The sequence below is a fragment of the Borostomias antarcticus genome (genome assembly GCF_949987555.1).
Source record: "Borostomias antarcticus genome assembly, chromosome: 22".
Classification (NCBI taxonomy): Eukaryota; Metazoa; Chordata; class Actinopteri; order Stomiiformes; family Stomiidae; genus Borostomias; species Borostomias antarcticus.
The window spans coordinates 12,583,888-12,610,470 of record NC_140255.1 but is presented as its reverse complement, the minus strand read 5'-3'; the positions used below and the strand labels follow the sequence as shown (position 1 = coordinate 12,610,470).

At 52.1% G+C, this 26,583-nt stretch overlaps 1 protein-coding gene across 1 annotated transcript; it reads right to left on the bottom strand.

Annotated features, from left to right (window-relative positions):
• On the bottom strand, nt 1–26,583 carry pkd1b (polycystic kidney disease 1b; the record flags this gene model as incomplete). The annotated part of the gene is made up of 43 exons (XM_084456084.1): nt 1–352; nt 596–897; nt 1,049–1,160; nt 1,267–1,469; nt 1,646–1,780; nt 1,985–2,089; nt 2,223–2,405; nt 2,608–2,782; nt 2,960–3,160; nt 3,292–3,461; nt 8,284–8,481; nt 8,913–9,115; nt 9,239–9,360; nt 9,639–9,771; nt 9,892–10,354; nt 10,531–10,674; nt 10,868–10,991; nt 11,161–11,371; nt 11,692–11,832; nt 12,065–12,232; nt 12,406–12,601; nt 12,860–13,112; nt 13,255–13,405; nt 13,520–14,248; nt 14,444–14,588; nt 14,736–14,873; nt 14,980–15,130; nt 15,313–15,441; nt 15,802–15,904; nt 16,055–16,337; nt 16,470–16,607; nt 16,850–17,002; nt 17,129–20,802; nt 22,058–22,197; nt 22,381–22,556; nt 22,749–22,880; nt 23,029–23,799; nt 23,916–24,187; nt 24,565–24,712; nt 24,898–25,016; nt 25,152–25,363; nt 25,638–25,818; nt 26,553–26,583. 43 exons carry the CDS (start codon nt 26,581–26,583, stop codon nt 1–3), a joined length of 12,270 nt encoding a protein of 4,089 aa, XP_084312210.1.

Here is a 26,583-nt window from a genome sequence, read left to right as displayed (position 1 = left end):
TCAGTCTTTCTCTGTATCAGGCCCTTCTGAGATCCAGGCCCTTCTCTTCACAGGCACCCCCTCCCCCATGCTCCTCCTGTCCCCCTCCACACTCCTGGGCCTTGCCTTGGTGGGGGCTACACCTCCCCCCTCTCCGCCCACACCTCCCTCTCCTCCTTCTCCAGGGCCCTGAGGGGCCCTCAGAGCCACGTCGGCAGAGTGAGAGCTCCCAGAGTGCCAGGCTCTCCGCCTGGGGAGGCCCCCGGGGGGCCTTGTGTCCAAGCCCAGGACGGAGCACCCGTGGGCAGGCTTGGCCGCCTGGGAGGGCTGGGCGTCCCCGGGCCCGTGCGGGACGGTGGACTCCGAGTAGGAGCTGCGCGTGCGGGGGATTGAGGGGTTGGTGGCGGCGGCGGCGGCCGGAGGGGCGGAGGAGAGATGGACGGAGGGGTGAAAAGAGGGAGGACAGGAAGGGAGGGAGATGCGAGGCCTGGGCCGCGGAACATCAACCCTTCTCTCTCGTCTTTCCCCGACTCTGCAGCCTGCGCTTTCCTCTCCACACCCTTCCCTTCTTTCCTCTTCTCCTCCTCCTCCTCCTCCTCCTCCATCCCCTCTCCTCCTCCTCCTCCTCCTGCTGTTGGCCTCCTCCAGCTTCTCCTCCAGCCCCTGGATGTCCAGGGTCAGCTGGTTGACCTGGTCGAAGCGGGCCAGCAGAGCGTCGACGCAGGGCAGCAGCCTGTCCAGGTGGGACTGGGCGGGGAGGCCCGGCTCGGACACCCCCGAGTCCTCGGAGCGCAAGGAGAGGGAGGAGGATGGGGGACGGGGGGAGGAGAGGGGCGAGGACAGGGTGGAGAGACGGGATTCCTGGGAGGACCTTGAGGGAGGGGCCTCCATGCCCTCAAACTTCACCCTGTGTCTGAACTAGAGAGAGAGAGAGAGAGAGAGAGAGAGAGAGAGAGAGACTGGTATCAAATAGTCCTTTACAATGGATTCATTCATTCATTCATTCATTCATTCATTCATTCATTCATTCATTCATTCATTCATTCATTCATTCATGGTTCATTATTACCTCCCTAGCCTTGGTGAGGCCCATCCACAGCTTGAGTCTCTTGATGAAGAACTCCACCATTTCGTAGTCCTGGGGCTCTATGGATGGACGGTACATCTCTGCCTGCACTGACCTGTAGGGCAACCATCAAGGGTGAGAGAATGTGTGTGTGTGTGTGTGTGTGTGTGTGTGTGTGTGTGTGTGTGTGTGTGTGTGTGTGTGTGTGTGTGTGTGTGTACCTGTATGCCCTGATGAGGACGGCTCCGGAGAGCTTGGCCAGCAGCCAGAGAGCTCCCCCCAGCAGGAGCAGACAGTAGAGGGGTCCCAGGCCCGGGTGGGCCCGGCTGAGTCTCCTCTGGACCAGACCGCCACGCAGCACAGACAGCACCGACACACCGGCCCGCCGGACCGACCGGAACCCCTCCACAGAACCGGAGAAGAGCTGACACACACACACACACACATAGACACACACACACACACACACACACACACACTGATGAACATAAACGTCGTTTCCTTAAACGTTGCTATTTAGTCTAGTCTTCCTCGAGCGTGTGTGTGTGTGTGTGTGTGTGTGTGTGTGTGTGTGTGTGTGTGTGTGTTCCTGGTGCCTACCATGCAGCCAGTGTGTGAACAGAGCAGCAGCAGCAGGGTCATCAGCAGAGCCACACCACCCAGCTCCCGCCAAGACCCCCGGAGAACACGCCCAATCACCACCCACCTCCGCACGAACCTCAGGGTCCCCGCCAGCTAGGACACACACACACACACACACACACACAGGGAGCACGGTGAAAAGAGCATGTAGGCTACAGATATATCTACTACCGAATAGAGCAGAGAGACTATGATAGTGATGATGTGAATAACTGGTGAGGAATGAATGGGATTTTTAATAAATCCGATCAATCAAATCAGCAGCTGTTGATCGATCCCTAGAGTGAGCTGCGCTACCTTGAGGACGAGCAGAGTGAGCAGTACGGCTGACATCTGGGAGGACCTCCTGGCCAGCAGGGCGGCGCTGTGGAAGTCTATAAAGCTGTCTGGGAGGGCGTGATACTGGGAGAGACGAGAGGGAGAGACATTAGCAGCTACTACCGTCACAGGGTCATATTCCATCATTACCCTCAATGGTTAAGGGCCAGGGTAATCTGACCCTGAATCTGTTGTTAGCAGTTGGCACGTTGACTACCTGTCGCAGACAGGAAGTGGCCCTGGACAGGAAACACAGGCGTAGCACGGCCATTGCCAGGGACAATGATGCCATGAGGAGCTGAATCCAACGCCAGCCCTGACGTAGGTACTGAGCATGCTCGGTAGCCATGGCCCACAGCTCCGCAGAGAGGAGGAGGAGAGAGGAAAGGAGGAGGAGAACCTGGGGGAGGAAGAGAGAGAGGAGGAGAGGGAGGAAGAGAGGGAGGAGATTGGGGGGCATTAGGACCCTGCTGGACAGACTGACTGAGTTTGCCACAAAACTGTCCCTCATCCCGGCTGATGTGCTACCCATCTTAGGTCTTTCAGATGTGTTTATACAGTATATGACCTGAACGTTCATATCCACTCATTCCATCTGTTACCATGAGTGCGACCTGTAGGTCTGGTCCTGACGAGGATGGAGGGATGAGGAGAGGGTGGACGGAGAGGGAGTGAAGGAGTGTATGTGTCGGAGCCCACTCGAGCAGCACCGACACACACACAAACAGACCCGTCTCCCTGTGGTAGTGTGTGAAGTCAACAGATATAGACCTCGGCCTGAGCACAGAGAAGAGCGAGAAATAAAAACACGTTGATGCACAAGTTAGGTGTTTACTTGTACTTCCTGTCGTTGGAGCCATTCAACCCCTACCTAACCTCTCATACACGCATATATTTGTTTGTTTTAAATATGGACATAATATAGAAATGTGTTTGAGTCATGTTTGTACTCACGGCGCGGTGTCCCAGTGTTCTGTGCGCAGATCTGAGAGCAGCTGGAACGTCCTCTCGCTGCTGCTCCCCAGGGACAGCGTCACGCTGCGGTCCGCGCCCCACGCGCCCCGTAGCCGTGGCAACCCCACCAGGTGGAGAGCGGCGTCGTTGTACAGGTGCGGCACCAGGGCGTGGTCGATCCACCGCCACGCCTCCGCCCACCTGGACACGCGGTAGAGGCGTAAACGCACACTCGCGCTGGCCGATGTACGCGTGTGCACACACACGCACGCAAACACACACACGCAAATGTGTGCAGATGTGCAGAGGTAATGTAGGCTATCTGCCCCTACCCAGTGATGGAGGAGAGCTCGGGGGTCCGGCGCGGGGCAGAGGGGGGCGGGGTGCGGAGCAGGGAGTGTGTGAGGGCGGAGCGGAGCAGTCTGGCCTGGCTCTCCTCCACGCCGGCCTGGTAGTTCACCAGAAGAACCAGCAACAGGAACAGCAGCTGGCACACACAGTACTGGGAGAGAGAGGGGAGAGAGAGGGAGAGAGAGGGAGAGAGAGGGAGAGAGAGGAGAGAGAGGGAGGGAGAGAGAGGGAGGGAGAGGGAGAGAGAGGGAGAGAGAGGGAGGGGGAGGGAGAGAGAGGGAGGGAGAGAGAGGGAGAGGGGACAGAGAGGGAGAGAGAGGGAGAGAGAGGGAGAGAGAGGGAGAGAGAGGTGAAGAAGTGAGGGGTGGAGTATGGGAAGCCGTTTAGGGCAGGCCCAATGAAACCTGGATACATACACTGAACCCCTTCACCTACACCACTGAGAATCTCTGCTCCCTCCCCTGAAAATCATCCCCCCTCCACACTTTGTCTCTGCTCTCCCCTCTGAAAATCATCCCCCCTCCACACTTTGTCTCTGCTCTCCCCTCTGAAAATCATCCCCCCCTCCACACTTTGTCTCTGCCCTCCCCTCTGAAAATCATCCCCCCCTCCACACTTTGTCTCTGCTCTCCCCTCTGAAAATCATCTCCCCCCCACCAGACCCCCCCCCCACACTTTGTCTCTGCTCTCCCCTCTGAAAATCATCTCCCCCCCACCAGACCCCCCCCTCAACACTTTGTCTCTGCTCTCCCCTCTGAAAATCATCTCCCCCCCACCAGACCCCCCCCTCCACACTTTGTCTCTGCTCTCCCCTCTGAAAATCATCTCCCCCCCACCAGACCCCCCCCCCACACTTTGTCTCTGCTCTCCCCTCTGAAAATCACCCCCCCCTCCCACCAGACCCCCCCCCCCACACTTTGTCTCTGCTCTCCCCTCTGAAAATCATCTCTCCCCCCCCTCACTCTCTCTCTCTCTTACTCCCTCCCTAACCCCACCTCCCCCCTTCCCTCTGTCACTTTCTCTCTCACTCACACCCTTCAGTTAGAGGTTGGAGGGGCGATTTTCAGTGGGCGGAGTGGAAACGATTTTCAGTGTGGGGAGTGGAAGGGATTTTCAGTGTGGGGAGCGGGAATTTCAGTGCGCCCGGAAGTCTGTTTCAATGCGCCTAACTGCCTTCCGCTTTGCGTCTCCGGTCACGATAGGGGGTTAAAGAATATGATATAACACCGGAACATAGCCTACTATAAGTTTAACAAGCAAGTTATCACGTTTTAGCTAGTAGGAAAAACCATATGCCTAAATTAGCAGTAGGCCTACTCAATTGGTCATTGCAAACAGTGATTAGGTTGTCGATATTTTGTTCACAAAAATAAAAACTGCGCAAACGCTGATAAAGTTTTGCGAGGTAGGCTTAGTGTCCGAAGCACGCTTCTCAAATGGAGTTTATAGTTTAGGAAGAATAGCGTACAATAGGATATCAAATTCAATCCAAAAAACAGTGTAATTATTGCTTAAACCAAGGAGGATTAGAAGCAAAATGTGCTCTCATTCTTATTGTCTGATCGCTCTCTAGACGTGAAGAAATTAGGATATAAGGTACTGATGTGTGATGACGATGTGCAGCGCCAGTGCTGCAATCTTTATGCACAGGTAGCCTATATGCTGGCGCACATTTCATGTGTACAGATGATGTTAAAATTATACTGTTGAGACTGAGCCTACTGTAGTCCACGTTAGGCCTATAATACAGCACATCTCTGGCCTAATTCTAGCCCCCCTGGTCCAGCGCGGTGTAGGAGAGCCCGTACACCGCACTGGACCAGGGCTAGCGAATTATAGCACAGCAAAATCCTCCAGTGCAAGTTAATAATAATGATGCATTTTATTTCAAGTTATCTGTTTGTGACTACTGAATGTCCCCACCTTCCATGCTGTGTGGAGGAATGTTATGTATGCTATGTAGGCTACTGTCCACAGTAAGTCACAACAAAACCAGATAGTTGCCCTCGCGGAGATTAAACTGTGTGATAAGCTACTCTTGTTTGTGGAAACACTCGATGCCTCGATGCCTTCATCTGTTGTCTTTGTGTATATATTTTTATATGGACCCGATTCTGGAATAAAGTCTTCGTTCATTCATTCAATGAGAGGTTGCAAAGGGCTGTAGCAAATGCACAAAAATAAAGTCAAGTCAAGAAGTTTATTGTCATGTGCATGGGTTACACAGTGGCACCACACAATGAAATTGTTACTTTGCTTTGTCCTCCGGTGCACACATCCTAGGTCTAACAATGAAATATCAATAAAAAATAGCAATTAAGTATTATTTTTTTATCAAAACCACGTAAGAAACAAAGCATGTAGGTAAAATAAACGTGTGCGGCTACTGAACGGTAGCCTAGAGATGGTCCTTCACCTGGAGCGAAGAGCGCACTCGCTTCTCCTCGTCTAGGTTTAGGTATAGGGCTATAAGACGGCTGCTGAATGAGACACGGCTTTACGCCATACTCCTTCCCGACAGTATACATTTCCGCTTTCAGAATTGAACTAGAAGTTAGTTATATGATTGTTATAAACATACGCGCAGTTTGACTTTTTGATCAGGGGGGGCAGTGAGTCACAGCCACCCCCCCTCATCAAATAGGGATTATAATAGCGGTAAAAATACGAGCCCTGCACGAACATAGGAATGCGCATATTCTGTTACAGCTGCATGATTGACCCACAACATTTCAAAACACAGTGCTTATTCTGTCCAATATCCACGTTTCGTTCAACTGCGCCTCCTTTCTCTTAGGCCATGTCTGCACTTCATGTCTTTCATTGTTTGAAAACTGTCTTCACTTCGTGAGTAACGAAATAATATTAAATATAACCAATTTCTGTAGATACTGCAAACAGTGACAAAAGTGAAAGGTGAATGGCTCCTAACTGTCTGGACCAGAGCTAAGCAACACGGCAAGTCAGATTATGGGCCTATATTCATTCACATAGGCCTACGAATGTTTCAAAGCCTAGGCTATATGCATATTTAATTCATTAATGTAATTCATTCAACGTGTTGAATAGCCTGCTACTGAAATATGCTACATGAAATGTCAACATTATTGTATCAAGAATACAATATTATGATTGAAAACACCCACACGTATTAAATAATTAAGCTTATAAATGAGACCAAATAAATGCTTTTAGGCAGAGTTTACAGACTTTTTATTTCTTCATTAAAACAGAATGTATGCTACGCCTTTCATGCTTCAATGTCGGGATGTGTCATTATAAACAGCGTATTAGAATCCAGCAATTGCCTCTTCACATGTAGCCTATCTGCATTTATATCAAAGAATATTACTGCGTGCATAATCGATTTGACAACTGGACAATGGATACGTTGCACAGCAAATAGCAGTAGGCCTATCCAACAGTTCGTTCATGGCTAGCAATGGTAGGCCTACAGTTATGGGATTAGCTCATGTTTGGGTTGCTGTCAAAGCTGTCACTCTTATGTTGCTATAGCCTACAATTATCAGAATATGAACATTCAGTTGAAAGTTTTCCATCCACCCATAACTGGATGAGGAATAACCACTATTCATGTGGTGGAATACCCAGACGTTGTCGATGGCGAAACAAAGTTCTACGATCCATCCGTAAAAGCGAGGCGATGCCTTGTCAGTTGAAACCGAGATTCACACACAATGTGATCTGTTCTGCTGTCACGTCATTACGTGCGAGTCCTGGTGTTCCCCTGGCAGGTGCGATTCTCTCATTTTCAAGTCGTTGGCCTAACTGTTGCAAGACAACACTTAGGTGCTCGCATAAGGACTCCAACAGAGCCGCCTCCGGGACACCGCTTTAACGGACAATGTTTGTTATAGTAAAGACAGTCCCGACATGAGACTCAAGCTCGTAATAATAGTTGCTAGTTGGGTATATATATACCTGCACTGCTTCAGACAGCGCAAAACGCGCACGAAAACATCTGAAACATCCTCATTTGAAATAGGCCTAACAAATGGCTGGTGGCAAAAGCTGATAAAAAGTATAACGAAAAGTTTGAGCATTGTGTTTGTTTGGTTTGTTCCCTTTTTCTCTCCAATTTGCTTGTTAAATGCGGGGCTAACGTTTCCGGTTCTTTAACCCCGTATAGCCTATCGTGACCGGAGACGCAAAGCGGAAGGCAGTTAGGCGCATTGAAACAGACTTCCGGGCGCACTGAAATTCCCGCTCCCCACACTGAAAATCCCTTCCACTCCCCACACTGAAAATCCCTTCCACTCCCCACACTGAAAATCGTTTCCACTCCGCCCACTGAAAATCGCCCCTCCAACCTCTAACTGAAGGGTGTGAGTGAGAGAGAAAGTGACAGAGGGAAGGGGGGAGGTGGGGTAGGGAGGGAGTAAGAGAGAGAGAGTGAGGGGGGGGAGCGATGATTTTCAGAGGGGAGAGCAGAGACAAAGTGTGGGGGGGGGGGTCTGGTGGGGGGGGGATGATTTTCAGAGGGGAGAGCAGAGACAAAGTGTGGGGGGGGGGGTCTGGTGGGAGGGGGGGGTGATTTTCAGAGGGGAGAGCAGAGACAAAGTGTGGGGGGGGGGTCTGGTGGGGGGGAGATGATTTTCAGAGGGGAGAGCAGAGACAAAGTGTGGAGGGTAGATGATTTTCAGAGGGGAGAGCAGAGACAAAGTGTGGAGGGGGGGATGATTTTCAGAGGGGAGAGCAGAGACAAAGTGTGGAGGGGGGATGATTTTCAGAGGGGAGAGCAGAGACAAAGTGTGGAGGGGGGATGATTTTCAGGGGAGGGAGCAGAGATTCTCAGTGGTGTAGGTGAAGGGGTTCAGTGTATGTATCCAGGTTTCATTGGGCCTGCCCTAAACGGCTTCCCATAGTAATAGGTGGAGAGCAGAGGGGTGGAGATATATTGAGGTCCACCATGTGAAGCATATTAGAGTGAAACCGTGATAATGGAGTTTTACCCTCATGAGCGAACGCAGCGTCCGGACCTTGCGGGCCTCCTCTTTGGCCTGCAGCAGACCGAACCCGCACAGGGGGCGCACCTTGCCCCCCTGCTCGCCCCCCGACCTGATCACAATGGTCTCCTGTCCCAACCGGTCGTCCACCTCTGGGTCCACCGGCCGCAGCACGGCCGCCACGAGCACCGCCTGGAAGCACACCTGTCAGGAGCACACATCAGCACAGAAAAACACATCACACCGCACCATCGGCCACCACGCTGGAAGACTAAATAAGTCGATTGAAAGGTGCAGTGTGTAGGATTTTGTGGCAATATTTTGTATAGACTTGGCAGAAATGGAATATAATATTCATAAGTATGTTTTAATTAGTGTATAATCCCATGAAAATAAGAATCGTTCTTTTTTCATTACCTTAAAATGATCCCTTTATATCTACATAAGGAGCAGGTCCTTGCACGGCGGCTGCCATTTTACCACGTGATTGTATTCAGTTGGTTGCAATCTGCAACCTCACCACTAGATGCCGCCAAAAAACACACACACTGCACCTTCAAGATAAACTTTAGTTTTGATATTTCGTTATGTTCCATAGCCAAATATCTTGCATAAAGGGCTGCGGTCCTCCTCACCTTGAGAGGCTCCAGGAGCAGAGCCGAGGTCAGAAAGGCGGACACGGCTGATATAAGCCACATCAGCACCATCGTACCGGAGAAGTGGCTGCCGTAGAGGCCTACCACAGACAGGCAGGCCCCCAGCAGCACCGCAACCAGGGGGTAGATTACGCACAGCACCCAGGGAGGGAGCAGCCGGCCGGGCTCGCTGCGCGCCACGCCTGCATGGACATGACGGGACGTTGTACTACCACTGTCAGTCGTGATCATCATCATCATCATCATCATCATCATCATCGTCATCGTCATCACACGTGTCTTTGAAGGAGCAACATCTACTGTACCTATGCGTGTGGGGGAGTGTGTGGCGGTGGAGTCAGGCGAGGGGCTGGGGATGAGCGTGCTGGCCATGGAGTAGACGGAGAGAGAGGAGGGGCTCTTATACAGCCCCGCCCCGTACAGCGAGCTGGGGGAGGGGGAAGGGGGAGGCGTCCTGTGTACCTCTGATCCACAGACAGGCTTAGAAACACTCGGCCCTGACCAACCGCTGCATGAGGAGCTGCTCTGGCTAACAACACACAGACGAGCAACACTTAGAAGCACACTCGGGGGAAGTACACAAGTAGAGGTTTACAGTCAGGTTTGGTTTAAATGCTCGCAAAATGCCAGAAGTGTGGTATGTCTATGACATCACAAAACAGTCATATTTGGTCCATCTAAGGTTGTGAGATGTCCGGGCCTTACGGGTATGAGAGGAAGGCGGTCCAGGGGGAGTAGCGACCGCTGTCAGAGGTGGAGGAGGACGGGTTGGTGTCAGAGGTCGAGGGGGTGGAGCTGATGTCTGTGTCTGCTGCTATCGTCCTCAGGAGGTTCTCCTCTGAACAGAATACAAACGCAGAACATCAAAGACAATCTCTCTTTGAGCTGAAATCAATTTGTTAATCGACTGAATTTAAATAAAAGTCGTTTATATCTCTGAGTAGACTGAGTCTCTCACCAGACAGAGTGAAGGCGCTGGGATGCAGGTTGCGGCCGGGGGCGGGGCTGGTGTCCGGGGGCGTGTTCAAGGGGAGTGGCTGACCGGGGGGAGTGGGTGAGGGCAGGGAGGAGGAGGAAGATGAGCCAGGAGAGGAGGAGGCGTCGGAGGACAGATCTGGGACGGCGAGGGGGGCGAGGGAGAGGGAGGAGTCGGGGGAGGAGTCACGGGCCAGGCGGAGCTGCGTCAGAGCTTTCTTCCTCTTCAGCAGGCGGGCGGGGACCACCCCTAGCGACGGCCCCTCGCAGGGGTCGGGGATCAGGCCCCAGGAGCATGCTGGGAGGTCAAGGAGGCTGTCACAGGAGGGCCACACCGCCATCCCTCCATCCTGCCCTCCTCCCCCCTCCACCACTCCACCTCTCTGGGGTCCTACCACGTCAGAACTGTTCCAGAGGTCATAGTCAAACGCCTTACTCTCCATCAGCTAGAATGAATAGGAGAAATACAACAGCTGGTAGGTAAGATGAACATAACTCTTCCTGTAAAAAGTGTGTGTGTGTGTGTGTGTAAGTGTGTGTGTGTGTGTGTGTGTGTGTGTGTGTGTGTGTGTGTGTGTGTGTGTGTGTGTGTGTGTGTGTGTGTGTGTGTGGGTGTTTTTACAGAGGAAGGAGTGGCTTGATCGAAGCCAGACGAATCAGGCAGAGACGAGAAGGATGGGCAGGTGAGATGTGATTGGCTGAGGTAAATGTCCATTTCCACTAATTGGCATACAGGGGAGGGAGGCACTGACATATCCACTGGCACCTGGAGCACGCACACACACACACACACACACACACACATCAGTCACACTGTCATGGTGACCTCTTATCAGCAAAACTATTGATAAATTAAAAGGAACTCTTAACTTAACTGAAGTTGAGAGAGGAAAATAGAGGGAGAGAGAGGAGAGAGAGGAGAGAGATGGGGGGAGGGAGAGAGAGAGAAATAGAGATACCTGAGAGTGAGTCTTTCGGAACAGGAAGCAGAGGAGACACTGGAGAGGAAACACCAGGACTGCAATAACCATCCCCACAGCAACGGTCTCCCCGGTTACATACAGGTAGGCTGAGATGGGACCACTTCCATCAAACAGACAGGAAATGATTTAACATAACGATTAGAATCATACTCAATGATCTTATCAGACACCATGTTCATTCATGTTCAGGGTGCTGGTTCAATTCTACAGAGCTTTCTCTAGCCACTGTAACGGCCGAATCATGAATACGACCCCTGTGCCAGCCTCACCTGTGCCCAAATGTGCCCACCGCCCCGTACCAGAGTGCCCCCAGTGCCAGGTAGAGGTGCAGCACGAGGGCACAGCTGGTCACCCTCTGAGCCCGGGTGAAAGGGCTGTGGGCGGGGTGCTCCCAAAGTGACAGCCACAGGTGGCGCTCCATCATGCCGAACAGCAGCTGGGAGGAGAGGACTCGCCAGAACTGAGAGAGCTCCTCTGGACCTGGAGGGAGGGAGGAAGGGGAGAGAGGAGAGAGGGAGAGGGGGGGAGGTGAGACAGAGAGAGAGAGAGAGAGAGAGAGAGAGAGAGAGAGAGAAAGAGTGGGAGGGAAGGGGATATTGAAAGTAAAATATGAAAAATATGTCACAAATCTAGTGACAAGAGTTTAGATGAGGTGTGTGTGTGTGTGTGTGTGTGTGTGTGTGTGTGTGTGTGTGTGTGTGTGTGTGTGCGTGCGTGCGTGGGTGTCTGCCTGTGTGTGTGTGTGTGTGTGTGTGTGTGTGTGTGTGTGTGTGTGTGTGTAGATGTGTGCATGTACTCACAGGAAGCCAGCACCTCCTTCTCCAGGGTGCTATTCCTCTCGTTCTCCACAGACAGCCAGTCCTCCACCAGGAAGTAGAACAGATGGTCTGTCTGGGGGTCCCACACCACCACATGCTGCACGTACCAGGAGGGGTCCAAACCTGACACACACACACGCCTGTGTAACAATCTGTAGTGTTATAATGTGTCCTGTGTGTGTGTGTGTGTGTGTGTGTGTGTGTGTGTGTGTGTGTGTGTGTGTGTGTGTGTGTGTGTGCGTGAGTGTATGTGTGTATGTATGTGTATACGTATGTGAATGTGTGTGTGTGTTTATGTGTGTGTGCGTGTGAATGTGTGTGTGTGTGTGTGTGTGTGTGTGTGGGTAATGTCTACCTGTGTTGTCATGCCAGAGGCGTATCTTCCACACCTCCCCCAGGTAGTCATCCGTCTCCAGGTGGAAGAGGTCCAGGCCCCCACGCTGGAAGGCCCCCTCTCTCTGCAGGTGCCGCGGGCCGCTCTTCGTCACGCCATACAGGCCGAGTCCCACATGGGCCGTCGTCCCTGAGGGGGGAACAGGAAACACGGAAATGATCACGTCAAGATCCGGTAGAAGCGAGTTCAGGAAGACAATTCAGCCTGAAAAACTACTGAAATAGATGATTTAGACTGATTCAGACTGTAGTAAAGGCAGTGGAGTGTCAGTCGTCTTGTGTTCGACCCCCCTCCCCTGGTACCTGCGCCCCGTCTCCAGCCGGTCTTGACCAGGACCCTGTAGTGGTACCGGCCAGCCCGGCCGCACAGCGGCACCTGGCCAAGTCTCAGGCTCTCCAGGTGGTCCAGCTTGTGAGCGACCAGGCCCACCAGCAGGTGGATCAGAACCAGGATGGCGCACACGATTCCGACCATCACGTTACGCACGGGACCATCCGCCTGGAATGATGTAATCAAAGTTTTGACACAAAATGGCAACTGTGCCTCGCCCAGATAGGAGCTACACAATGGTGGTAAGGGGTTAGTGTTAGAGTTACCCTACTTGCAATTCCACACCTTTTTACCTAAAGTGTGCAGTGCTTATGATGGATTGTGAAATGCCTATAATAGATTTAAAAACATAGGGTTGTTATAAAAACCTGTGTTTACACCCAACCTATGCTTTTAAATCCACGTGAGGGGGTTTGCAAGCATTACCGGAGGAAGCAGCACCACAGCCTCCGGATGAACAAACAGACTGGCCCCGAACATGGTGAGGTGCTGGGTGAGGCAGTGTGCCGCGCGGAGGGTGCTGCCCCCCAGTGGCCGGAGGCCCTCGCTGCTCCAGCGCCTCTCCCGCAGGTCGTAGTACTGGCACAGGGAGCTGAAGACGCACACGGAGGCCTGCAGCGGCCCCGCGCTCAGGGAGGAGCTCAGGCTGACCGAGAGACTATGCTCCGTGCTGTTGAGACTGGAGAGAGGCAAGATGGAGGGAATCAAGTGCGCTGACCACTGGGCTTCATGAAGGATGAGAAGTTTCGAACAAGAAAGATGGGGATGTGCAGGATCTCCCTGGCCTTGAGGGAAAGGACAAGTCGGACAGGTCAACTCACAGAGGAGAGAGGAAGATGGTTTCCTCCAGCGCGTCCGAGGCAGCAGAGAGGGAGAGGGTCAGCTCTCGGACCAGGGCATTCTGGGATGCAGGAGGACCCGGCTGGGTTGCTACCACGATGCTCACGTGTCCAGAGCTGACCAGAGCAGCCCCTGTCAACATGGATTAACTTATTAAAACGTTGGTCCTGGCTAGATATGAGGTACATAGTCGTCGTGCATACTGTGGGAACATGGGAAAGCATGGACAGTGTCAGATGACTCTACCTGGGAACAGGCTGAAGTTGAAGGAGATGAACAGCCCAGCGTTGGCCTCCAGCCTATCCCCAGCTTTCACCGTAAAGTTCACCCACCCGCTGGCTGGGAGGGTGATATTAACCCCCGGGGGTCTTCCGTCGCTCCGATCCCCTCCCACACTCCCATCCCCAGCTGTAGCCCTAGCCACACCCCTGGTCCCAGGCCTCCCCGATGGGTGTGTGCGGGGCAGGGTGACCCGTATGGCCCTGTCAGGGTCCAGGTCCTGGATGGGTATGGGTCTGCCCTGGGGGGTGGTGAACTCCATGGCGGCCAGCATGGTGGAGATGGGGGGGCTGGCAGCGGCCAGGAGGGGGTCGATTGGGGGCCCTCCCTCTACACCCAGGAGTATCTGGACCACCTCCGAGCTCTGCCTCCTCAGCTGATCACCGAGGGAGGGGTGGATGAGGAAATGGCAGGGGGGGGCGGAGGAGGAAGAGGAAGCTGGAAGCGATTGGTTGGTTTGCTTTGACTGACGGATGTAGTCGTCGTCGGTGCATAAGAGCTTCAAGGGGTTGCCGTGGAAGCCCACGGTGCTGATGTGAGAGGCGGAGAGGGAGAGCGGCTCCTCGCCTCGCGTCCGCAAGCGCATCAGGGAGCGCATGAGCGCCCCCGCGTGGGCCAGAGCTGACACTGCAGCCTCAGTGGACGGGTCCAGAGAACTTGAGTCAGGACTGACAGACACAGCAGCCAGTGAACTACCTGGGGTAAAAAAACAAAACAGAGAAAGATTAACACTCATCAACCACACCCAAAATGAACCCAACACCACACAGGCACTTGGACAGATTTGAGGTATCGGTGTGAGAGCGTTGATAGTGTTCGATGTTGGTAGTCAGTAAAGTGTGATTTCATTGGACCTGTCCCACTCTATCAGAGCTTGTGATTGGTCAGTACCTATCACATGGAGGATGTTCCTCCCCGTGTCTATGGCTGTGGGGTCTCCAGGTACGGTCTGTTCATCCATCACCTGGATCATCCTCCCCACAGCTTCCAGAACCTTCTCCTGGCAGCCTTCACACACCACCTCACCAGGCACAGCCTACAGGAGAACGCACAGGAACAGGAGGAAGACATCAGAACACACTTTTACAGGAATTACACTTCTTTTTAGTTTTTTTTCCCCATCCTCAGACCTCTGGAAACATCATACTGATTGTGTTTTCATTAGCAGAGGGCGCACGCTCACAGTGGACTGGGCCAGCGCTGAGCTGATCTGGGACGCGTCCTGGAGGGAGGAGACCGGCAGAGAGGCCAGAGCTCGCGTCACCCGCCCCCTGACCTCCCTCTTGTCCCGGAGGTCCTGCTCGCTGCCCCCGAGAACCATCTGCGGCACAGAGGAGAAGGGACAGAGACAGACAGTGAGACGGTAGAAGCTTCTAGAGAGCACAGTCCGACATCTCGTACAGCACACCTGGCTGAGTGTGCCCTACCCGGTTGAGCTGGCTGCTCAGGGCGATGGAGAAGGGAATGAGCTCCTGCGGGTTGCCATGTTGGAGGACGGCCCTCAGCTCTGTCTGGCTCCTGTTCCTCAGCCATTCTCTGGCAACCTCACCCTCGACGGGCCTCAGCACTGACAAAGTCCTGTAATATGCAGACGTGATGTGAGGACAGCAGCTAGACATTAGCCACAGCACTGGACCACAAGGGAGAGGACTTCCTCTAAAGCTTGCTGTCTTTTAGCCACTTCTTTTCCCTTTTTGTTTTATGGAGGCCTTCAATGAGACTGATTGACGATTGATAGTGGTGTCCATGTACCAGCTCACCTGTTGAGGGCAGTGACCTTTGCCCCTAGGTGGTCCTCGACCTGCAGGGACACCGAGATGACTGACCGGTCCCTCTCTGGCCCCGGGTTACCGAGAGGAACCAGGGTGCCAAACGTGGACTGGGTTCCCCTGGAGAAGGTTTTACAACCGAGTCAACACGCTTGAATTTATGTCAACCACACACTTCAACACAGTCACCTTCTGTAGCATTGTGGGCTGCATGTCCATCTTACGTCATGGAAGGCAGCTTTTTATGTCATAGTGACTCTCGTAGTGAATGGTAAATGGTAAATGGACTGCACTTATATAGCGCTTTTCCACCTTGGCGGCACTCAAAGCGCTTTACAATGGCCTCTCATTCATCCATTCGCACACACATTCACACACCAATGGCGGTAGCTGCCATGCAAGGTGCTAACCTGCTCATTGGGAGCCATTTGGGGTTAGGTGTCTTGCTCAAGTGAAGAGATCAAGGTCTTTAAAATTCACCTGTAGAGGGTGAGCTGGGGGCAGGCCAGGCCACTGGGCTGGCACAGCGCCACCCGGAGGCTGTAGATGAGCTGGGCAGACTCACCATCATCATCCTGCCAACCTGAGGAAGGGTGGGTATAAACATGGATCAAGTACAGTATAGTATAAAATTGTACAACAAGAAACTTTGGGAAGGACCACACTCCAGGTGTGATTGATTATCACCTACTGTACTGCTGTCCTATAGCCCCCCCCCCCCCCCTCCCCATACCTGAGCAGTTGTAGGTGACCACAGTCTCCAGCAGGCGTACGTCTGACTCGGGTGCCAAGCTACACTGCCCTCCATGGGGAGGCTGGTTGGGCCGCAGGGTGAGGCTGGCACTGCCCCAGCGACCGCTACCAGGCTGGGTCACGTTTAGGGTGAAGGTGTGGGTCAACCCCTCCTGGAGGACCCCCGGACGCACCACCAGGTCAAGGGAGTGACCTCCCGTCGAGGTAGTGACCTCGTCCAGGTCAAGGGTCAAGCCGGCCTGGTCCTCAGCTGTCCAGTGGTACTGGAGAGGGAGAGAGAGAGAGAGGGAGGGAGAGTTATAGAGAGAGAGAGAGCAGTAAGTACTAGACTAGATTTAAAGTAGCACTCCAAGACCATGAGTGGACAACCATTGTCTCATAGACCTTCTAATTACCTGAGCATGGTTGTCACACTGCTCACAGTGGCCAGAGAGTACGATGGAGCGACTGTGACTGACACCCAGGGAGGAGAGAGCATCACAGGAAACACACTCCACCGCCACAGGAAGTACTGGAGCCTGACATATTGACACCTACACTCAGAGAAGAGAGACATTCATTAGAGCACTATAACTGTCATTTGGCATAACCATATTCCGCTTTCTAATATAATAAAAGTCAGAAAGACGGAGAGTGATATGATTTGATATAATATCATGAATGTGAGAGGTAATATCTGTAGAGACACGAAATAGAAATCTGTGTGCATAAAATTGACTTGTACAGAGGTATGAGGCTTGAGGGAATGGAGTGATTGGTAGAGTATGACACTCACAGCCTGTTTAGTGGATACAGGTCTCCTCCCTTCCTTGAGAACAGTCAGGGTGAAGAGGTAGACTCTGCCTGTCTGCAGATCAAGGCTGGGAACACTCAGCACGCTGCTGCTACTGCCCACTGGTTGGCTAAGAGACAAAGACTCTGTGGAGTTCTGGAGGCAGAGAAACCAGAAAAGCCATTGGTACACGCAGGTGTCAGACTATACATTTTGTTGCTTTAATATCTGTATATGGTGATATTGTAGTTACTAAAATGATAACATTTAATTAATACATACCTCAGTAATAAAGTTCCATTGATACTGCAACTGACCATCCACCTCTCCTGGCTCCACGTCAGGGTCGTGGGACTCTGAACCGTCCAGGGTGAGGTCGCTGTGGCCGGGCCAGAGCCGGAGCGAGCCTCCCTTGATGATGGCCACCAAGGAGGAGTGGACCACGGAGAGCCTGGTCCTCCTGGTCAGGCGTAGGGGGGTCCCCTGGAGGCGGCTGCTGAAGGCCAGGCAGTAGTTGCCCACCTCCAGGGCGTGTCTGGGCAGGAACAGCAGGGGTGTGGTCACATCTGCCTGCCCCCCCAGCGGCACCAGGCACCCGCTGTGTTGGGTCTCCATCTCCCCGTCCTCAGACCCACAATCCGACCCTTCATACATCTTCCATTGGTAGGCAGTCTTGTATGCGGTACAGCCTTTGGTGTCTACGCTGGCCTCGAAGTAGCTGGGTCTGGATCTGGGGATGGTGGACTGGCCCTGGACGATGGAGACCTTGGGGAGGAGGCACTGGAGGTCGCTCACCTGAATGAGCAGACGCGCGGAGACCTGGCTGACGTTGTTGAACACCGTGACCTGAACCCTATACTCTCCGGCGGTGTGATAAGTATGTGGGACGGTGTTGGCGTCGGTGGTCACCACTCCCTCAGCTGAGTCTCCAAAGTCCCAATGGAATCTCAGATCGCTGCCTCCATCTATAGTGGCAGAGAGGGTGACAGGGTATCCGGTGAACGTTCCTGTTGATGAGCACGCTAGTTTGACCTCTTTTACTGGCCATTGAGCAGTGGCGGTCTCCCTCAGGGCCTGCGAGCAGATGCCATTATGCGCTACCACACCCACGGACAGCGAACCACTTCCGGGTGAAAAGTAGCTCACTTCCTGCCCGCTGGCCTGCAAGGGCTGCGAGCCCTCCAGGTGAAGCGTCCAGGTGTAGTTGGTCGGCAATCCGCTCCCGACCTCGGCTTGAAAGCGGATCTCTTTTAGAGCTTCCAGAACGGCGGAACAGCAGTTGACCAATCGCAGCCCCCAGACCCGCTGGATGACCTGCACGGTTGAAGCCGCCTGCGATCTGCTGACACGGTTCCAGGCTCTCACTTTCACAGAGTGGGTCCCAACTGGGAGGGCAGAGGTGGTGAACTCTCCTTTCGTAAGCTCATCGGCTGAGTCGCTTTCATTAAATGATAAAGAGAAGCTGACATCACTTCCTCTGGAGATGATGGGTGTGAAAACAATAGGGTCCTCGCTGCAGACAGTAGAGCTGCTGATGTTCAGGCTCAGGCCCTGGATGGCATCCTGCACAGTGACTCTGTGGGAAACGGCTTCCCAGCTTATTCCGTTAGACACATTCAGAGACACTTTATAGACACCTACATGGGTAAAGGCATAGACAACTGACCGGTTACTACCTAGGACAAAGGGTTCTCCGGTGGTCAGGAAAGCCTTCCACTCCCACTGCAGATCGCTCCCTTTCTGGACAAATCCATCCAGCGACACAGGTATATTGGATGTCATAAAGAAGGGGCGTGTTCTCCTATCCACGTGAAAGTCAACATCTCCTATCTCCTCCTGCACTGTGAGTGCTAAGGTGGCGTTGCTGGAGCCCAGAACATTCTGGACAGACACTCCGATGGTTCTGGGCCCCAGAGTCTTGAACGTGTGGAGTAGAAAGGGCCTGTCTGTCTGTATGGGCGAGAGGTACGGGGGCGGGGCTACATACCACAGATACTGGAGGTCAGATCCCGTGTCCACGGTTGTTGAGATATTCACGGCCTTCTCAACTGCCACAATGTCTGATTTTGTCATTATCCTGGTTGCTGAGACTCGCTCAACGGCTGTAACAGAAACAGACCTGGTCATATCACCAAGCTTGTTGGAGGCTGTTACTTCAACAGTGACATTACCTGGCATCTCAGAGAACAGCTGAAACAGCTCCCCATCACCGCTAGATAGGACCAGGCCCCTCTGCTTCACCGTCCAATGGTAAACCACATTAGAGCCATGTGTGACTGTGGCAACCAATAAGACATTCTCTCTGGTGGGTATGTATGTCCTAGATGTCAGACTCTGACTGTCGATGTGAAGCCCCTGTATTCTCTCCACGGCCTCAATCAAGATGGCCGCCTCTCGGTGACTCACCAGGTTCTGGGCTATGACCCTGACCTGATACACACCCTCCCTGGGGAACACATACCGGAACTGATACATTCCCTGTTCGGGCACTGTTATACCCTCCACTGACCAGTAGTAGTCAGCGTTGGCCACAACACTGGTAACTGCCATTATAAGCGTCTCCTCCCCCACCACCGCATACGGCTGGCCGACCTGCAGAGCCAGGTCTGAGACAGGAAGTAGAACATTAACTTCCAGGGTCACAGAATCGCGGCTCACTGCATTAGAGGCTGTGGCGGCAACTGTGAACTTGCCCGCTGAGGCGAAGACATGGGAGACATTATGGCCCTGCTCCAGTGGTGAGCCATCGCCGAAGTCCCACTGCACAGACACATTGGTCCCAATGAAACTGATCCAAAATGGAGTCATCGTATCCACAGTCAGTGTGTTACTTTGACCGCCATTTCTCACAGATAGCTTAGTCACGGGTCGTTGAACTATAACGATCGCTTTGGAGATTTTGCTGCTTACTTTGTTACTTGCCGTCACTGTCACCTCCTGTATTCCGTCCTCTTTAAACACAAGGCAGTGTCGAGGGTCACTGGAGGAATGGTTGAACCACGTAAATTGATTATTAGCTGGTTGTTTTGGGTAAACTATGGCATTGAAACACACCTCCTCTCCTACGGCAACAGCAGTCTGAGATGGGCGAACTGTTAGCCCACTTATTGGGGCTTCGGTGCAAACGTCAATGCTGTAAAATGTAGAACCAACTGAACCAAGAGCAGTCACGTTGACATTATACACCCCAGGGCTTGAGTAGATATGTGTCACTGTGGATTTCCCCTTCAGGACCGACACGGGTGACCCGTCTCCAAAGCTCCAATGGAAAGTCAGCAAGGAGACGTTTCCATTCACCTGAGCTGTGAGCTCTATCTCTCTACCAGCCATGATACACTCCAGAAGAGGCAGTATTCCACTGATAGCCAGCCTGTAGACCACGACGCGAAGGGACTGGCTAGCTTGGCTGACAGAGTTAGACACGCTCACTGTCACGGTGTAGTTCCCTGGTGACTTATAGACGTGGAAAACAGAGCTACCAGTGAGGATTTCCCGCCCAGACCCGTCACCGAAGTCGAAACTCCAGGCAAGCCTCGAACCCGAGGCAACTTGGCCGCTGATTTCTGTAGCAGAGTTAAGTTCGTTGGGTCCGCTGTAGCTCAAATGGAGTCCGCTCACTTTCTCCATCACTTCCACGACCACCCAGGCGGTCAGAGTGGTCAGGGTGTTGTTGGCACACACAGTCATGTTGTAGCTCCCTGCACTTTTAACAACATGACGTACTTTGCCATGGAACCCCTGGACTTCTTTGGAACCGTCCCCAAAGTTCCAGGTGTAGAGAATTCCGTACGGGGAGGGCTGTGCTGAAGAGTCCAGAAGGAAGGTGTGGTTGACAAGGGGGGTGCCAGGGGAGGAGGATACTAGCAGACCAGTCAGAGGGGGACGGACTTTAACTGTCAGGGTACTGTCAATGCTGTCATAGCCGTTGTAGACCTGGACCCTCAGTGTGTAGTCATCTGTGGGAATAACAACGGAAGACAACATCATATCAAATCAAACTTTGAAATCAAAATTTGTATAGCGCATTTCATACACAGAGGCAACACAATGCGCTTTACAGTGAGCAATGGGGGGATCGACATAGGTCCTACCCCTACATATTCCAGAGGAAAGGAAAAAAAACTGTTCACCCAGGGGCTGAAAAAGTGAGCAGTGAAAATTATTCCCTCAATCGAGCAAGCTCCTGGAAAATATTTGTCTATTGGCTAAGAACATTTACAGAGCAATAAACATGGGGGGAGGGATGCTGGTGACACAGAATGGGATGGAGCTGGACACAAGGATGGCAGGGGGTCTTTCCAGGACCCTTGGGGGGGGGGGGCTCTCTGGGACCTGGGTTTAGTGTGAGAGGGGGATACATTAGGAAGGAGAGAGGAAGGCAGGGTTAGTAGCTGCACTGGGTCTTTGCAGCAGTCAGGGGGACATCTGTAGGAGACAGGGGGGCATCCACAGGACCTGTTTAGAGTATAAGAGGGAGAGACACTAGGGAGGAGAGAGGAAGGCAGGGTTAGTGGCTGCACTGGACCTCTACAGCAGACACGAGGGGTTCTACCGGAGTAAGGGTGGTGTGAAGGTAACAGAGGGGCGTCCATAGGACCTGGTTAGAAAATAGGGGGGAGAGGCACTAGGGAGAGGGGAGGCAGGACAGGGTTAGTAGCACACAGAGCCATATAAGCAACACAGATTTTTATCAGACCATGCCAGTCGCTGGGCAACAGACATCTGTATACATCTATATATACACAGTGCATAAAAGCATATACACCAATGTACAGTATACGAAAGATTCACTAGCAGGCTGGAGGTTGTCTTTCTGTGTCTCTAGGTCCTGGCTAGTGATTGTCAGGTAACCAGTGTAGTGATTTTAAGACTGGTGTAATGTGTGCCCTCCGTCTAGTCTTGGTGAGGACTGGTGCTGCAGCGTTCTGTATCATTTGTAGTTTAGAGATAGCTTTCTTTGGTAGGCCAGACAGTAGAGCATTGCAGTAGTCCAGCCTGCTTGTGATGAAAGCATGCATTAGTCTTTCAGCATCAGACTGAAAGAGAAACGATTGCACCTTGGCAATGTTTCTTAAGTGATAAAAAGATGTCTTGGTTATATTCTTGATGTGGGTTTCATCAACACCTGTTTTGTTTTACCACATCATTCCTGTAATTCTACACTATTGTGTTGAGTTGTATGGTAGGCCGTCTGCCCGAGGTTGTGTTTACCTGGCAGTAGATAGACGTGGCTAACAGAGTCCTGCACATACACCTGTCTGACTCCTTCGCCCAGGAGCTCCTCCCCCCTTGACTCATATGGGGCAGGGTGGGTGTGGTTCACTGGGACACTCCCCTCCCCAAAATCCCAACTGCAGGAAAGGGGAAATAAATAATTAAACACAAGAAGACTGCAGAGCTGGCTGTCCCTCACTACCAGTCACATTTCCATATCCTCGTAATTCAATTCAATATGGCACTGGCTGACTGGATTATTGGAGCTACGGTATCAATTTACAGGTCAAATTTCCAAGAGGACATGTGATGACCCTGACCTGAAGGTAACCCCTAGGGAGATGTCAACCTTCACCCTGAAGCTGTAGAGGTGCTTAGTGGCAAGGGCGACGACCTCACTGGCAGAAATGAACTCTGGGTGGGCCAGAGGGACCATGACATCAGCAGTCAGGATGACCTCCAGAGTCTGGGAGCTCACGGGATTGGCTGCTGTCACCTGGAACAGAGAGCTGCTCACTACAAAGCTGTTTCCCAACCACAAGTCCTTAAATGATTAAATGATGCCCTCAAATGTTTTATTTTACTTTATATTGTTAATGAGCTTTTTTATGCTTCTAACTTCTCTCAATTTAATAATTTATTACAAATATTTCCTTTCAAATAGAGTGTGACAAATGGATGAGCTGACCTTGAGCTTGTACTGGGCGGGTTTCTTGAACACCACAATGTAGGAGTCTCCTTCATAGGAAAATGTCTCCAGGTCATCTATCATCCAGGTGTACTTCACTGAAGAGCCGCTCTCCACCCTGGCTGTGAATAACTAAGGAGAAACAACAGAGAGAGGGGGGGGGCATAGCTCAGTAAGGAAACTAGCAATTATATGGTAGTCAGAAGAGAGAAAAAGCAGAAGATAAAAGAGATTAAATCCTGGCGTCCAGGTGTATAGATAATGGGGACAGTCCTGTCACCTGTGAGATGTCCACCAGCATCCTCTGCTGTCCCCTGGGCTCCACGTTGAGCCCTGCCACCTTCTCATAGACCCACACCTGCAGACCCACACTCTGAGAGCTCACGTCATTCACCACACTGACGTTCAGCGTGTGCTCTCCCACCGAGGAGAGGACCAGGGACACATAAGAGAACCAGGTGTCAGGGGACTCCCTCTCACAGCCAGGCCAGGCTGGGGGCAGCTCCTCTGGGCAGGAGGGATGGAAGGTGACCCCTGTCTGGAGCTCTGGGACTGACCAGGAGCTGCTGGCTTTCTGACCTGATAGGAGTTTGACTACGATGAGTGTCGGGACATTGACCGGGAGATGGATGCGGTTGTCTCCGTCGGGCTGGGGATGGACGAAGCAAAGCCCAGAGATGGGACTCAGAGCTGGGGCAGGAGTGGTGATCAGGGTCCTACTGATGGGACCGCTGGTTGTCCCGGTGTGGGTGAAGCCACTGAGCTCATTCTGCCCAGTGCCATACCCGTGGCCGTGCAGTGTGTCCACATAGAGCACCCGTAGGTCACACTCTGCTCTGTCCACCCACTGGTCCTCTTCGGGAGGGGAAGAGAGCCCCCCCTCCCGCCAGCCCCCCCACTCTGCCCCCTTCAGGGCCAGGTAGCTCTGGCGCCAGGGAGAGGAGGAGGAAGAGCCATTGCTACGGCAATGGAGGAAGGTTCCAGAGCTGCGGGTGTGCTGTATGGCTAGAACGTCATCGGGGTAGACCACAACCTCTCTCTCTGCGATAACAACCTGCAATAACATCGATAAAAACACATTGAGTTGAATTCATTCACAATTTTTTTTCCTGTTTGGCTTTAGATATAGATCTATGCCTAAGGAATCTTGGTTGATGGAACACTCACACTGATATGGACTGGATCAGAGCTGGGCGCCACTCTGAAGGGCATGTCTGCCACTTGGTGGTAGAAAGGGGGTGTTGCCGGGTACCTGGGGGGCAAGTGGAAGCTGCGGCCCCCAGGACCGGCTGAGTGCTGGTAGGGACTGCAGGGGCTGGTGACGGGCACACAGGCCTCCAGCAGATGGCACCAGTACTGGCCCCTGGCACAGCCCCCCGTGGTGTTACAAAGGGGCTCGGCCGAACAGCAACTGAACGGATTGAGGAGAGAGTTGCACCCTGTGGAGAGAAAGAGAGAAGGAGAGAGGGAGAGCAGAGGTGAGGAGGATAGAGGAGAGGAGAAGAGAGGAAGAGGGAGAAAAAGTAGTAATAATATACAGTTTCTTCTAGACCACTACATTATATTATATTACATTACATTACAGTAATCTAGCAGACACTTTTATCCGATTAACAATAATTGCATTTAACATAGACGGTGTTCTACTACTCGCCAGAACTCACAAGTGTATCTCCCCTCTAAACAAGTGACTAAGAACATAATCTAGTGCTTAAGCCAAAGTGCAAGAGTAGCAAAATATAAATACAATAGGTGCTTAATTTATCATTACAATTGACCGCTGCATTGGTCATTCTGCACCCATGGCGGCATTTACCTGGGGGTACCAGGTGGTGGTTGGGTCTGCAGTACGGCCTGAGGATCTGGACCCTGGCCAGGGAGGACATCTGGCTGGGCTGGGCCACCAGCTCCACAGAGACCACCTGGCCAGCATGGCTGAACCACAGCCCAGGGAAGAGCAGCATCTGAGGGGCAGGAGTACCCAGTTACTGGGGTTATACTGCCTGGAGTACCAGGACAACTGAGTTCCAAGAGATGGATCCATGCAAACAGGTATAATGACTGTATAATAATGAACTGTATTTTGGTGTCTGTCATACACTTGAATGACAAGTATCACTGACTTGAAAATTGACTGGATGAGTCTCACCTCAACTCTGAGCTGGCCAATGTCGGGGGCGTTGGGGAGGGTGTGGAGCCGGGACCTGGCGTACACAGCGGACATGAGAGGAACCCCCATCAGGTAACTGTCTAGAGATGGCAGCGAAACTACAGGGAGCAGAGAGGGACACACTTCATAGTGAATGGTGCAAAGGCAAAGTGAAATAATTAAATAAAAGCAAAGGCAGCTACAAGTCTTTGTTATCTTGTAATAACCATTCAACCTCCTCCAGAAAGTCTTACCTGTCACCCTTCTTTCACAGAGAAAGAGGTACTCTCTGTCGCACACAGCCTTTCTCCACTGTCCTCCAGATGTCCCCAGAGCCATCTGGGTGCAGTCCCTCTGGCTCTCCCCACTTCTAGCCCAGCTGGGGCCACTCGGAACGGCTAGACCTTCGCTCCGTTGGGGCCCCTCTCCCCCTCCACCTCGCAACCACACCCACACGCCAGCTTTCCTAAGCAGACAGGTAGCGGGATGGGGATGTAAAAGCAGGGATGTAAAAGCATTTTCAATACACAATAGAAAAGTATTTGAAGAAAACATACTTTGAAGTATTTGAAGAACACATACTTTGGTGGATAAGTAACTCCTATGTAAAATACTTTGATAAAGATAACTATTTGAAAAGCAACAAGACAGATCCATAACTAAATAACATTCTGTTTGTGAATTTAGTCTACACATTTAGGCTTGTTCCTAATCCAATGCCCTGGTCCCCTGTTACTTACGATGAAAAGGAGCTGTGAATGAAGACCAGGTCTTCAGGGTCGCTGATTGTCGCCAGCTCACCCTCCTCTTTGCGCCCACACCTATCAATTGCCTTCGACCACGATGAGGACGTTTCCGAAAGCCAGTAACATCGTAGGCTGGCCAGATTAATCTGAGAACCCTTTGGGCAAAGGGAGTCATCTAGAGGACAAATCAGGAGGATGAGAAAACAGTTATCAGGCTAATCAATTCATTCTGCCGGTGATTGGTCTGGCGATAATATTAAATCAATGGAATTAATGAAATGAAAGGAATAATAAACAGAGGTATTTTAGTGAACCAAGCAGGTCCAACTTCTCTTAATCCACACACCGGGAAGGAATCCCCCTGGCGCATAGGCCATATGACCTCCCAGGTCGCCCGGCGCAGATAGAGATCATGGAAGTAGGCCTACCGGTATTTATTAATGGGCTTGGCTGGTGTGTGTAACCTATAGGTTATAGAGGCGCAGATGAGTGAACGCTGAAAAGCTCCCTAGCTTCGCCGCGCGCAAAAATTCACCAAACACACAGTTGGTCGGACTGTTGTGCGCATAGACCGAGGCATGGCACCCGGGTGTGACTGATTATAACCTATAAATATGGACACAGACAGGTAGCCTAATGGGCAACTTTTTTTCATCATCTTGTATTGTCATGTGTTTGGGGTAGAGGTTGTTCGTGTGTTGAATAGCCTACTGCCTGCAAATGCAAAAGCATTTATAGCTATACTCCACGTTCTTCCATCACCTATAGGCTAGCCTACAGACTTGTAATTTCAACCTTGGAATAAATGTACGAACATATACCGTCTTGATTGTTTTAAAGTAATCTGTCAGAATTTATGTCAGAAAATTGAATTATTCTCCCTGAATTCTCTTCTGCTGCAGCTGTCACCTGTCACTCTTGACAACGATATATCTGACAT